Source organism: Hydra vulgaris, chromosome 07 (assembly GCF_038396675.1).
Source record: "Hydra vulgaris chromosome 07, alternate assembly HydraT2T_AEP".
In the NCBI taxonomy this organism is placed as follows: domain Eukaryota; kingdom Metazoa; phylum Cnidaria; class Hydrozoa; order Anthoathecata; family Hydridae; genus Hydra; species Hydra vulgaris.
The window spans coordinates 19,613,035-19,627,738 of record NC_088926.1 but is presented as its reverse complement, the minus strand read 5'-3'; the positions used below and the strand labels follow the sequence as shown (position 1 = coordinate 19,627,738).

The window sequence follows — 14,704 nt, the reverse complement described above, 5'->3', positions numbered from 1 at the left end:
GTACGACGGCCATCTGCTGGAAATTTTTTGGAAAGATTTGTCAATTGAAAAGCGGACTAATAGAATATTTTGAGTTTGAAATTTTGAAATAACAACTGCTTTCTTGTGGAAATTGTGGGTCATTTTAAATGTCATTACCCACTCGGATAAACTGAGGCATTTATTAAAAAGCTCAAAATGTATAAGATTAAAATTAATTTCGGAAATTTGATCATGTTTCAAAATTCAAATAGTTATAAAGATAATTTCATTAACGAATTTGGTAACTATTTTCTAGATGTTAACCTTTTGAGCAGTTAATTTATTATACCACCATTTTCTTGTGATGTAAAAATGTGATACAGGAAGCATAAGAAGAATTTATAGAGTTATAGAGTGATATGACGGCTAAAGATCACTTCAAAACAACACCCTTAAACAACTTCTGGTTGAAAATGAGGAATTTATATCCATTATGTTCATCGATTGTACTTAAAGCCCTTAATCCTTTTTTAACATCATATTTGTGTGAAGCTGGGATTTCAGCCATCTCTTAAAACTAAAAAAAGAAATGAACTCGACCTTGATGCATATATTAGGGTAGAGGTTTTTATCCTCTTTTCGAATCTGGTTTTAAAAAAAGTTTGGAATTGAACTGTTTGAAAAGTATTAATTTTAGTAAAATGACTTTTGTGGGGCATATCGGGACAACAAGTTATTTATATAATTGAATATATTACTACTATTTAGTGATGCTGTTTACAGTTTGATGATTTTATTTTTAATTAAAAATATTATTTTTCTTATTTAGAAAAACAATTTTAGTAATATATTCAAAGAAATTCTTATTTTTATAACTTATCTTCGTTTATTAATAGTGTTTAATAAAAAGAAAGAAGGTAAGAAATGGTATAAGAAAGATCAATCATCCAAAATGAGATAAAATGCAGTTTTAGCTGTGAGTAAAAAGGAACTTAGAACTAAAAAAGCTGCTGATACATGTGGCATATTTAAGCTTGCTCTATATAGGCAATATCCAGGCAATTCAATGTTGGAATGCAAAGCAACAGCGAACAATTTTTAAAAATACTCTTGAAGAAAACATTCCCAAGTGATATACTTTATTCTCTCTTTATATATCTAAAACTATTTTTATGTATTTTTACCTTGTAAACACATTTACAGCGGGTGTTTAATAAAAAAATAAAAAAATAAAAAAATAATAATAATAATAAAATAATAGATATTGCTAATAAGCCAGCTTATCAAAAATGTACCCAAATAGTTTCGGGATACTTTTTGTATGATTTTTGATCCATAAAATTTTTTGTTTAATTTCAAATTTAGTAGTAGTTTTTTATTAATATTTTTAATTTAATAATATATAAGTTAGAGTAGAGCGGAAGAATATTATAATAAAACACGCTTAAAAAAATTTTAATTTAGCAGTTGTTTCTTTTTTATGGTGTATGGGTGCAAGGGCGCGCAGTTTCTATGGGTTTGTTACTTTTTTGAGAGTTTAATATCTGCACATATTTAGACTATAGATTATTTTTTCATCATTTTGAAAGCTTTACAATTGACGAATAACTGCTGCTTTTTAACTATCCCTATTTGCCCCACCTACTTGCAAAATGTAAAAGTTTCGCTAGTTTAGAGTAGGCTTGTAAATCGAGCCGAACGAGCAAAGCTTGCCAGGACTCAGCTAGGCTCGTTTACATATTAAGAGTGTTCAGGCTCGGCTCGAGCTCGTTTCGAACATGAGATTCTTTGTTCGAGCTCGGCTCGTTAAGGATAAGTATTGTTTGGGCTCGGCTCGTTTTACATGTTGCTCGAGCTCGACTGGTTTAAAACTCGAAATAGTTATTGTAACATGTTAGTTTAAAGCTCGTTTAGTAAAAAAAAATTGTTCGTTAAAGGCTCGTCTGTAAATAATGCAAGTCCAAATCAACAAACAACATAAACAACCCTACAGTCTATTAAACATGCAAATAAACAACATAATGAAATAAAATCCCACAAATCTAACAGTTCAAAATAAAAGTTAAAACTAATAGTTCAATGTTCAAACTTAATTTTCAAAGTTCAAACATAATGTAAACTCTCACAAACATAATAATTCCTGTTAAACACTGCACTCTAATAGTTCAAATTTCATTTTCACAAATATTAGTCTTGCTCTCATTGCATTGGATAAATAAATATATATATATATTCGAGCTTTAATCGAGCCTATGATGCTCAAGCTCGGCTCGTTTAATAAACGAGCCTAATTTTTTGTTCAAGCCCGGCTCGTTTACCATTCGAGCCGAACATGAAGAGCTCTTGTCGAGCCGTTCACGAACACGAGCCAGGATTTACAGCAATAGTTTAGAGTTTCATTACTTTGGTTGTCGCAACTTATTTTTAGAAATGTTTTTTTAATAAACTTTTAGAAATTTATAAAAAACAGTGTTAACTATGGTTAGTTTATCCGCAACTAGTATTTGTTTTTTAAGTGTCCCTATATGCCTCGCTCTACCCTAGATATGCTCTATCAAAAACTAAACCAAATTTTCAAAAACTAATTGCTGGCAATTATTAAAATTTTCAGCTCAGAAACTAATTGCTGGTTTCAGCTCAGAAACTAATTGCTGGTTTCAGCTCAGAAACTAATTGCTGGTAATTATCGAAATTTTCATAATTTTTAAAGGAAAAAGGGTCCGTGAAGATTTTATGATATATAATTTGGGGAACAGGTTAGAAAAGGTTGGGAACCACTGTGATATATATATATATATATATATATATATATATATATATATATATATATATATATATATATATTATATATATATATATGCGGTAGTTGTGTAGTAGTAGAGCGCTAGCTTCATAAGTGAGAGGTTCCGAGTTCGATCCCCACCACGTCCCTGGTAGTACCGCGCTCAACTTGTTTCTCCACGCAGCGGCCTTGTTTGTCAAGGTTCGTGTTTCGGAGTTATACAGTTGAGAGATGGTTATAACCACAATTAAGTAGCCTCCTCGTCCGTAGTGGCCTTCTGGGCCTTGGGGAGGCGAATTAACAAAATATATATATATATATATATATATATATATATATATATATATATATATATATATATATATATATATATATATATATATATATATATATATTTATATATATATATTTATATATATATTTATATATATATATATATATATATATATATATATATATATATATATATATATATATATATATATATATATATATATTATTTGGAATTAAAAATATGAATCGATCACAAAGAAATTATTTAAAAACAACTGACTAATATTTATTTCATTATTCAAACACCCACATTTCTTCATTCAAATCCGTAAATATATAATTGCCTTTGTGAAAGTTTAATGGAGGAATAGAATCTTTATTCAAATTTAAAGAGAGCTTTGAATTAAACATATCTTCATACGTAAAATCAAAATAGTCTGACACATCAGCCTCGTCAGACGGTAAATCTTTTTTAAATAAAGCCACTTGCTTCAGGACTTCTGATGAATAATGGGACTTTAAGGTATTGAGCTCCCAGAGACAGCTATCTATTGCATTGCATTTCTGAGGATCTGCTTCCTCATAGATGTATGGGTCAACCATTAAAGAGTTCATCTAAAAACAATAAAATTTCATAACTAAATAATTTGTTTTATATTTATTTAATGAAAACGCCAAATAATTTCCAACACTAATTAAGGTTCAAAATAATTCAATAAGAAGTATATGTAATTTTATTTATACAGCAATTTTCAATAAAAAATTTTTTCTTTTCAAAATTTTAGTTTTTTGGAATGATTTATCTATCCGCATTTTATTTTTTAGTTTTAAACCATTATTTACTCAACTTTTTCTGTTCGTTTCTATGTATTTTTTTCTTTTTTGCACTAAATGTAAAAAATTGCCCATGAAGTGGTGAACAAACCATTTCTTTGGCAATTTTTATACCTATCATGCCATTATTGATAGCAGATTGGGCCGAGAAATAAAAAGGACAGGTGAGGAATAAAACGGGAGGTGGAAATTTTAGTCCGTATTTAATAAACAGGGGGTCTAATTAAAAAGTCGGGTGGGAATTACCTAATTTTTAACAAATTAAAATTTACCAGACTTTTAAAGATCAATGATTTTTGAAGCCTGACTACACTGAAAGTTTTTATTCTTATCTGTGACTGATATTTATGTTTGTATCTTGGGTGTATCTTGGCATTGAAGAGTTTCTAAGCTCTTGATATTGTGAATCACTTCCTGGTCTTAACGAGGAGGAGATCTTGCATAGAGTTCTAACCCCAGCTATTCTTTCTCAAGGTCCTTAAGGCGAAGGAAGGTTCTTCTGTACTTGTCCATATTTGATCTTCATTTAGCAATAAATCAAAGGTTTGAGGTTGGCAAAAAAAACCCACCTTAAAAAAACCCAAATATATTTGGGCTTTTTTGGATTTTTTTAATAAAATCTTACTTTACAGCTAACATGTTTGATTTGAAACAAATTGCAAGTTTTATAAACGGTAACGGATAAAGATAACTTAGTATAAGGAGAAAAGAAAAAAGGAAAAGAAAAAATTTATAAATTAAACGAAAAATAAAATCATCTAAAAAGAAGAATAAACAAATGTTTTAAAAGAAGGAAAGAAAAAGAAATATCTGAAAGAAAATAAGTAAAGAAGTATTGAAAACAGACGTTAAAAAAGTTAATGAGTGAAATATATAAAAAGAATGGAAAAGAAAGAACAAAAAACTATTTATATATTGAAAAAAGAACGGCAAATCAAGATTTATTATTTTTTCATATAATTCTTTAGTTTTATTTGATATATTTCTTTAGTTTTCTTTCATATATTTGTAGGATTTTTTATTTACGATTTATTTTTTAGTTATGCTGTTATTCAGTCTTATAGTAATGATTTTTCTTTAGTTTTTTCGCGTATAAAGTTTTACATTTTATTTTTTGTTAATAATTTATTGTTTTATTTTTAGTGTAGTTTAGTTTTAGTTTTTAGTAGTTTAGTAGTTTATTTTTATTTTTTGTTTTATTAATTATTTTTAAATAGTCATATAATTTTTCATACAGTTATAATAACTGTTTTTATTTTCATTTTAGCCATTTATAATATATATGTTTTAATATACGTGTATTATCATTATTTTGTTTTTCTTTATTTTTATTGTTTTTAATTTTATTTTGTCGTTTTTTTGTTGTTTTTTTTTTAATCTTTTTTTTTGCCAAAAGTATATAAGGTAATTTTGTTTTGTTTGTAATGTTCGTTGTAACTTTTATTTTGATTTTCTCAGTGTTTTTCTGTTTATATTTTATTTAGTCATATTATTTGCAATATATTTTGGTTATTATATAATAAGAACAACGATTAATACATTTACTAAATCCTTATAATTTTTTTTAACAACAGTCGTTTTTATGTCATTGTTAGTTGTTACGTTTTGTCAGTTTATTAATGTTTGTAACTGTAACTTTGTATGTATAAACGATTGATGTATGGAAAATTATACCGATTTATTTAAATTATTATAATTACTATATTATTATTATTACTATTGTTAAAATAACATGTTATTATTATTATTGTTATTTATTATTACAATTATTATTGTTGTTATAAATATTATTTTTATTATTATTACCATTACTATTTTAATCATTGTCATTAGGTGTTTACTTTATATTAGTTGTTTATACTATTTGTAAGCAACCTTGAAATGTAATATCAAATATTTCAGAAATATATATTGATTGATTGATTATACTGTAAATACTCTTGGATACACTGTATTTATATAAAAAATGGTATTAAGAATATAATTTTTAGTTTGAACTCCTTACAGAATAATCCCAAATCAGATCAATCTTCTTTTTTTAGCAAGTTGGTAATTTATTAATTTTTAAACCATTAGGACATTAAATATTAAAAACTGTTATAGTAATATGTATTAAAATAATAGGGCAAATTAGTTAAATGCTTTTAAAGGAAAATATAATTATTCTATTAACTAAAATTCAAAGTACAAGAGATTACAAGTTATTTTATGTCATTTCTTTCCTCTCAATTGCCTATATCTCAGAACAAGCGTCTTAGATCTGTCATTTTATATTGCTATTTGATCTTTATTTTAAAAAGGTGAAAATGAACGTCAAGACCAAGTTTACTAAAAGGTGAAGAAACGCCTTTTAACAAAATAGAGAAATATATTGTGTTATTTTGATTTAGTTGCTTTAAATATAATATATAGAAGCTAATTTACGGCCGCACAAATAATTTGCTTTTTTTAGCTTTTCTCTATCGCCTTTTAACAGCAAGAGTTCAGGCAGTTATGTGACTTAAGGTATCTTAAAAATCAAGTAAAAGAAAAAAAGTTGCTACATATCAAGTTCAGGTACATATTGTTTAATAAAATTAAAGTTTAATTTGTAACTTGTCTGTATGTAATTACTTGCTAATTTAAAATGACATTTTTTATCAATAGTTTAAGTTTTTTTTTTGGCTAATTTTAGTAAATTTGCCTGGAAATTACATAAGAAAAGAAAATACCTGATGTTATAAAATAAGTTACACTCAAGCAGACCTAGAAACAGCTGTAAATAAAGTGAAAAACGGTGGATTTACCATAAGAAAGTCTGCTAAAACTTATAACATTCCATAAGGAATACTACATAAATAAGTAAAGCTTGGGAAAAAAAATAAAATAAAAACATTATGTTGTGTTTAATGTCACCCCAAATGGTCTAATCATTCTCATCCCATTTTTAAAATGAGATTATGACCCTATATAAATGAGAAAATTAAGATATTTATTGCATAGTCTTGATCAAGCTTAAAACTTTTCCGGGAAGCTGGATAGTATGTTCTGTTAAAAGAAAAAAAAAGATAGCGATTAGGCTAACAGTTTTCTTATATGATGCAAAAATGTTTAAATAGTGTTTATAGCCATCCCAATCGACAAAAATTTACATTTTTTATTTATTAACTTGTAGATTACATGATGTAAACTTGTGCTAACTAGCTTTTGATAATGTTGAACATGTTAGTTTTAAAATAATTTTGCAACATTTATATTGTCTTATTAAGTTTGAATAACTCAGTTGCCATAATAATATCCAATAATATAATAATTGCCATAATAATTTCATCTAAGATCCAAGAAATACTGATAAAACACTGTACATATGCAAAGCCAGAGCCACAATTTTCACATGTTCAATATAGCTATTTTCCAGGCATGATGTAAAGTAGATTTATTTTCCTGGAAAATAGATTCATTTTCCAGGATAATAGCTATATTTAGTTCTTCTCTTGCCCCCCCCCCCATATACAGTCCTTAAAATTAGGGTTGGCACTCAAAAAAAAAAAAAAAAAGGAAAAACTAACATTTAATTCAAGTCCTCAATAAATCAATTAAAATAAAAACAGGAAAACCAAACATTTTATTTTAAAAAAATGGAAAAAACGAACACATTAATTATGAATAAAATATTAATAAAAATAATATTATTAATTATATTAAAATATTAATTATAATAAAATTTTATTAATTATATTAAAATATTAATAAAAATAAGAGAAAATCTGCAACTAAGTTTTAATTAAATTTCTAACTAATTGGTAAAATCCAGCATTGGCTTTTCCAATTTTTTGAACACTGAAGAAAAGTTGGCAAACTTAGTGAGTTTACCGACTTTTTTTTCAAACGTCATTGTTCAAAAAATTGGAAAAATTAATTCAGCAAACTTGTTTCTCTCCCAACTTTATGCTAAAACTGATGAACCCTGTTTCTAAACTTTGCGCTGACCAGATGCCACCTTAAAACAGTTTTAGATCTGCAATTTTTTGCCAACCTTGTTTTCCTAATTCAGAGGGCTGCATTTATGAGGAAATGAAGGCAGAGGAGGGGGAGGGGAAGGGGAGAGGTAGAAGGGACGTATATTTTCACAGATGCATATATTCCATGCTTATGTTCATAAATTCTTTTCGGGCAATTTGGGGGAGCTAAATTTTTTTGGGTTATACACGACAACATTCTCAAGGATGAGAAAATGAATTATTTCAGGGTGGAATTTTTGAGATAATATATTTTCAAAAATCATATTTATTGGAAAATTTATATTTTTATATTATATTTTACTTAATCATTTAGCAAAAGAATTTGAACTTTAATGGACTTTATTTATTTTCTACCAGGTAGGAAAAATACATGTCTGAGTAGAATACTAGATATAAGAGGGCTAAACAATTTTTTTTTTCTCATTATTTGATATGTTTGCTAATAAATGGTAAAAAAAAAAAAATAATAAGATTTAAAAAAAGATAAGATATTTGATATGTTTGCTAATAAATGGTAAAAAAACAACAAAAAAATAGTGCATTTAAAAAAATTACTTATGACCATTTTTTGAGCTTTTCGTATCAAAGTGCAACATGTAAAAGACAAACTGTTTTTAAAAATTTTTAAATTGATGTCAATGTAACAGTGCTCCTTGCAAGTTTACCCAGGTGTTGAAATAAGTGTCAGACATCAGAGCCCCTCGGATTGTTTTTGAGATCTGTTTAGAGGGAGCAACCAACCATTGTTCATTTTTACTGAAAAAACAAACAATAATTTGTTGCCCTCTTGTAGCAGGTCTCAAGAATGGTCCAAGGGGCGGCAATGTACGACACCTATTTCAACCCCTGTTTACCTATTTGCCAGCTGATGAAGCAGCGCTCCACAAATGTTTTATCTATTAGTCAAGAGAGCAACACTACTTGTATGTTCTGCCTATTTGTCAGTCAATGTAGCAGTACTTCTGGCATGTTCTACCTATTTGTCATTCAATTTATGTAAACAATAAAGAAATGACACGAGACGCTAGCTCTTTAGACCAGCACCCATTATAGTATTTATAGAAAAGAGAAAGAGAAGCAACATAGCAGCGGTGTCACAATGGTTGAAGATTGGCTGCAAAAGCAAGTCCAACTATGTTTACAATGCATTTTTGCACCTTGTCTAAAAGAGGGCATCATTCGAAGATCCGCTCCAGATATGGCAACATTATTCCACACAAAGACGGATCTAAGATTTATAGAAATAAAGAATAGAATGAGTAAGAAAAAGACAAGCACAATAAAGAGACGCAACCTTAACAGATGCTAAGTTTGCAATGGATTTGATGTATACTTTCCAAGAAAGATCAAAAGTAAGAGTTAATCCTAGAAGACCAAGGGTAGATGACTCATCAAGTACATTACCGTTCATAAATATAGGAAGGTCTAGATTGTTGCAATAGCAATTAGCTGAAAAAATTGAGTTTTTTCCAAGCTATAGTTCAACAGCCACTAAGAGCCCCATGCTGTGGCAGAAGTGAGATCCTTTTCAAGTTCAAACGCCCCTTCTAAGCAATCTAAGCAATCAGAGTATTGGCTTCTTATCAATTCAAGAATAAATGTAGTATCATTACTGAACAATTCCGCCTTAGATGTATAGACGTCTTAGAACTTCAGGAAGATTGTTGATGTAAATTCAAAAAAGTATAGACCAAGGATAGAACCTTGAGGAACACCTGAAGTTACAGGAAATGAAGAGTGCTTGTTCATCGACGACAACTTTTACATGACTGGTAAGGAAGGATTTAATAATCTTAAAGATGTTACCTGATACACCACAAGAAAAGAGCTTATGCAGAAGACCAGCATGCCAAACTTTATCAAAGGCTTTAGAAAAGTTGAGAGTGTTAGCCTTAACCTCTCCGCATTTATCTAATGCACAATAAAACCTTTCAGTTATTACCATAAATAAATCAGCAGTAGAATGAGAAGATCGAAACCCATATTGATGATCAGAAAGTAGGTTACTAGATTTAAAATGAGAGATTAAATGTTTGTTAATTAAAAACTTCAAAACCTTTCTTTTGATAGGAGAAAGGCTAATGGGACGGTAGTTAGACGGGTCAGATTGCTCTCCAGAATTTTTGAATGTAGGGATTACAGATGCTACTTTCCAGCAGGCTGAAAAACAAAACTCGGATAAGCACTTGTTAAATAGTTTTGAAAGTATAGATGACAGATCCAGATAACACTTCTGCAAGACTATAACAGGTATGTTGTACAGACCACAAGCTGTAGAAGAGTCTAAGCAGGAAATCACTTAAGATACAGAAGCTGGAGTGATACGAATATTAAGCAATAAATCAACCTGTTTGTCGGCTACATCAGGTAGGATGTGATTAGTGGAATCAAGAGATGAAATTGATGAAAAGTTCTTAGCAAACAATTAAGCTTTGTCTTTATATAAGGTAACACAGTTTGAACCATACAAGAGAAGTTGAATACAAGATTTGCCCTTATTATAGACACTGCTAAAAATTCTCCAGAAGTCTCTGGAGCCCAAATTTTGAAATGAAATATGAGATTTTGTGACCTGAGAATACTGGGCTTTGACATTAGACAAAACCTTTTTACAATGATTTTCAGCAATAGTAAACAATTGCTTGTTTTCTCAAGACTTCCATATCTATCGCCTAAACAATTCTGGAGAATTGTTTGGGCGATAGATATGGAAGTAATGGTTACAATTTGAAATTGCAGCAGCACAATGAGAGGAAAACCACGGAAAAGAGTAATGATTGACTTGGAATCATCGAGAGGAATTTGCATTAAATTTACATTATTTGCGTTTTTTTAAAAACAAAAATTTAAATTTAATTAGACTCCTTAACTAAATTTGATGGTTCTTTTCAAAAGGTGTACTTGATTTTTTCAACACAAAGAGCCGTTAAAAGCTGTTTCTTACCACAAATGGTAAATTTCAATGTCTAACAATAAGAATATATACACACCCACACACACGCATATATATATATATTTTTTAAAACATCTTTGCTTCCAACAAGGCTGCAAGCAGCCACTAATTAAAGTTGGAAGTTACTGAAAGAGAAAAGATAAAGATTGTAGAGCAAGATAACGATTGACGGATGACTTAAAGCATTGCAAATTATATGAATCAGGAAAGCAAGATGAATGAAGCGATTTCAAAAGAGCTGATGTTTGAGGAAAAAAACTAGACGAATAAGCGTTTTTAGAGCACTTAGGAACAGTCACAGAAAAAGGATGAGACTTAATTGAATGACGAGTAACACGAGAATGAATTTTAGTAGAGGGCACAAGAGATGCTAGCTCTTTAGAGCAGTGCCCATTATAGTATTTGAAGAAAAGAGAAAGAGAAGCCACATTATGACGATGTGATAATGGTTAGAGGTTGGCTGCAAGAGCTGGTCTAACTATGTTTACAATGCATTTTTGCACCATGTCTAAAAGAGAAAGGGCATCATTAGAAGAACCACCCCAGATATGGCAACAGTATTCCATACAAGGCCGGATTTGACAGGTATGTTGTCCGGGCCACAAGCTGTTGAAGAGTCTAGGCAGGAAACCACTTTAGATACAGAAGCTGGAGTGATATGAATGTCAAGCAATGGATCAACCTGTTTGTTGGCAATATCAGGTAGAACGCAACTAGTGGAATCAAGAGATGATATTGATGAAAAGTTTTTAGCAAACAATTCAGCTTTGTCTTTAGGTGAGGTGACAAAGTCTGAACCATACAAGAGAGGTGGAATTAAAGATTTGCCCTTAATATTGAAATTATTAAAGATTCTCCAGAAGTCACGGGAGCCTAATAGTTGAGATCAAATACGAGATTTCATGACCTAAGAATAGCGGGTTTTGGCATTAGACAAAACCTTTTTACAATTGTTTCTAGCAGTAATAAACAGACGTCTGTTTTCTGGAGAATTGTTTTGCTGATAAATATGGAAGTAACGATTTCGATTGGCAATCGCAGCAGCACAGTGTTAGGAAAACCATGGAGGAGAGTGAGGCTTGACCTGGAATTGTCGAGAGGGAACAAAAGATTTAATGTCAGCCTGAATCCACGAAGTTATGTAAGAAGCACATTTGTCAACAGGAAGACAAAAGATTTCTACCCAAGGGCCATCACGAAGAAAATCACGAAAAGAATCCCAGTCAGCTTAACTGTAGTTGTAAGAGGTTCCATAATAGGGGGATTCAGGTGATAAAGAAGAATGAGATATTAGTTTTAGAGAGATCAAACTGTGATCAGAAGCACCTAAGGGTGAATGTGGAGAAACTGAGCACTGACTAGATTTCTTACGAATGTAAATGCCCAGGCCAAGCATGTGACTAATGGAGTCTTTATGAATTAAAGGAAGATAACCATCAACACTAAGATCACAAGTTGAGACAGGTGAACTCAAATTAGTCTCACAAAGAGCAAGTAGGCCTGGTGAACTTTGCAAGAGATAAGACTCGACAGAAGAAAAGTTACTTCGAAGACCACGAATATTAGTGAATGATAGGTTTAGAGAACTTGGTGATGATGGTTTTTTGTGTTTTATAGTTTTTGGTACTTTATTCATTTTTAAATTAGATTGAAGAACTTGACTCAAAGCATAGATAGTACTCAGAACACTGTTTAATAGCCCAAGCAATTGTCTCATTACTACTAATAAACCCTAAGCCGTAACAAAGGGCTCCAAATGTGGCCTCCGCAATGCACACCAAAAGTACAAACAGGAACACCACCCATGCGCAACATGGCACTGTTAATACTTTGATATTTTTCAACTGTTGATGGAATCAGCCTTTCTGAGAGCTACCACAGAGTTCGGGAAACCTGACTACCAGCCGGCCTCAGAACCATAAAACTGAGTTTTAGAGCTGTACCCTCATTAGGAGATAATAGAATGAGTTGCCTAGTCATAAAAACAGAGGCACAAGCAAAACCCATCCATTGAGTCAAGAAGATCCAGCATTCAACATCCTAAACTGGAAACAATGTATTACAAATACATCTGCGCCAGCCTAATAGATGAAGAAGATGTGCGAGGCTGGTCAACAGATAGTATCTGTTTACCCATAAGTCTTTGCCTAGGAGGCTTTCTCAAGATAGTAGGCGGGTGCATTTAACATCTGCCCAAGATGAGTATTTTTATTGAGACATCATCTCTAGCCTTTACTCAACCAAGAGACCCAAGGCAGGGGGTGTTTTAAGTCAGGGTTGGCATCTCCTAGCCTTTGCCTAAAAAGGGGTATTGTACAAGGCAGTAGGACATGAAGCAGGTTGTACTGGGTTACATGTTACCAGTAGCAGGATAACCTGATCTGACTATATAATATATATATATTTATTTTTTTAACAATATATATATATATATATATGTGTGTGTGTGTGTATGTATATATATATATATATATATATATATATATATATATATATATATATATATATATATATATATATATATATATATATATATATATATACACATATATATATATATATATATACATATATATACAATCAAAAATATACAACAAAAAATAACAAACATCTTTTCCTTACATTTTTTCTATGAATTAGAATCAACGAACTAGGATGTCGAAAAAACATATTACGAATAAAAACTAGCACCATCTTTAAATCAGTAACTGGTGAATATAGCAATATTCTTGCCAGACGTTTGATAAATGCTGCTACCAAATAAACTGGCAAATGTGTTGAAGACAAGAATAAGTCCAATAAGTGGAAAAATCTTGATTTATACTTTGTATAAAAAATTCCTGGATCTACCAAATTATATAGTTTTTTGTAAAAATCAGGATAGTCTAAATTGTACTGATTAATAAGAACAAATAAACTATTTAATGCAAGAAGACTTGTTACTCCACCAATATTATAAGAATCTGTCAAAAAATCTATTAGCATTTTTGGATCTGAAAGATTAGGCATAATCTTTTTGTCTAAATCAACAAGAACTTTTTTTTGTAATTTTGAAGGCAGACTAAATTGCATAAAAGATAACCAAGCAGAACTAAACACAATAGGATATTTTTTTATTAACTTAGTAAGATCAAAGTTTCCTGATTCAAGAAATGTCACAATTTCTTCATTTTCTTTTTTTATTTTACTAACATCTGATAATATTTTGTAAATGTTAAACAATGCATTCTGTGTCTGGTTTTGTTTTTGAGCAATTTTTTGACGAAGCATAAGAGAAATAAATTTAACGCAATAATATTGAATATCAAAGCTTTTTAAATAACTATAAAACTTTATTGCGAATTCACCTTCGATGCAATCTCTAAAAACTATTTGTTCCATAATTTTTTGAAAAAATAAAAAAGGGAAATTAAAAGTTGATTTACGTTTCGACTCATATTCAACTTTCATCAAGTTAAACAACGATATTAGACATTCTAACTGAATACTCAAGTTTTTGTGATTTAGATGATGCAATAAGATTTCAACAAAAGCTTCGTAGTTGGTTTTTAACCACAAATTAACTTTGCACTCTGCATCTTTTTCGTCTTCAACTGAGTAAGATTTATTAAATATTCCATCATTAATGTAATATTTAAAAACACCATAAAGAATTGAATTAGCAACATTTATTTCAAGTTTACTACCACTTTCAAAAATTTTCAATAAGTCTGATATGGCATTTGAATTCTTTTTGTTTTCGCATATTCTTAGAATTTGTGCCTCTGCTGTTAAGTCCGCCATTGTCACGCATGGAGTTAAAAGTGACTTGTCGGTTTTTTAGATTTAGTCAAATAACCGACAGACAGTTTTTGTGACGGTAAAACGAGTTTAACGTATCTAATAGCTGGATTCATAATC

General features: G+C 30.0%; 1 protein-coding gene across 1 annotated transcript; it reads right to left on the bottom strand.

Moving 5' to 3' along the window:
- Window positions 1-3,277: 3,277 nt before the first annotated feature.
- LOC100201432 (nucleolar complex protein 4 homolog B) lies at window positions 3,278-14,612 on the bottom strand. The gene is made up of 2 exons (XM_065801298.1): window positions 13,427-14,612; window positions 3,278-3,631 (listed from the first exon to the last, which is right to left on the bottom strand). Exons 1-2 carry the CDS (start codon window positions 14,585-14,587, stop codon window positions 3,311-3,313), a joined length of 1,482 nt encoding a protein of 493 aa, XP_065657370.1. The 5' UTR covers window positions 14,588-14,612; the 3' UTR covers window positions 3,278-3,310.
- Between the last annotated feature and the right edge of the window lie 92 nt (window positions 14,613-14,704).

What these genes read in the sequence shown, in the direction of transcription:
- LOC100201432 (XM_065801298.1), bottom strand. Translation starts at nt 14,587, where the DNA reads ATGGCGGACTTAACAGCAGAGGCACAAATTCTAAGAATATGCGAAAAC. An exon ending in TTCTAATTCATAGAAAAAAT is followed by an intron (nt 3,632 to 13,426) that starts GTAAGGAAAAGA and finishes TATTGTTTTTAG; the next exon opens with ATGAACTCTTTAATGGTTGA.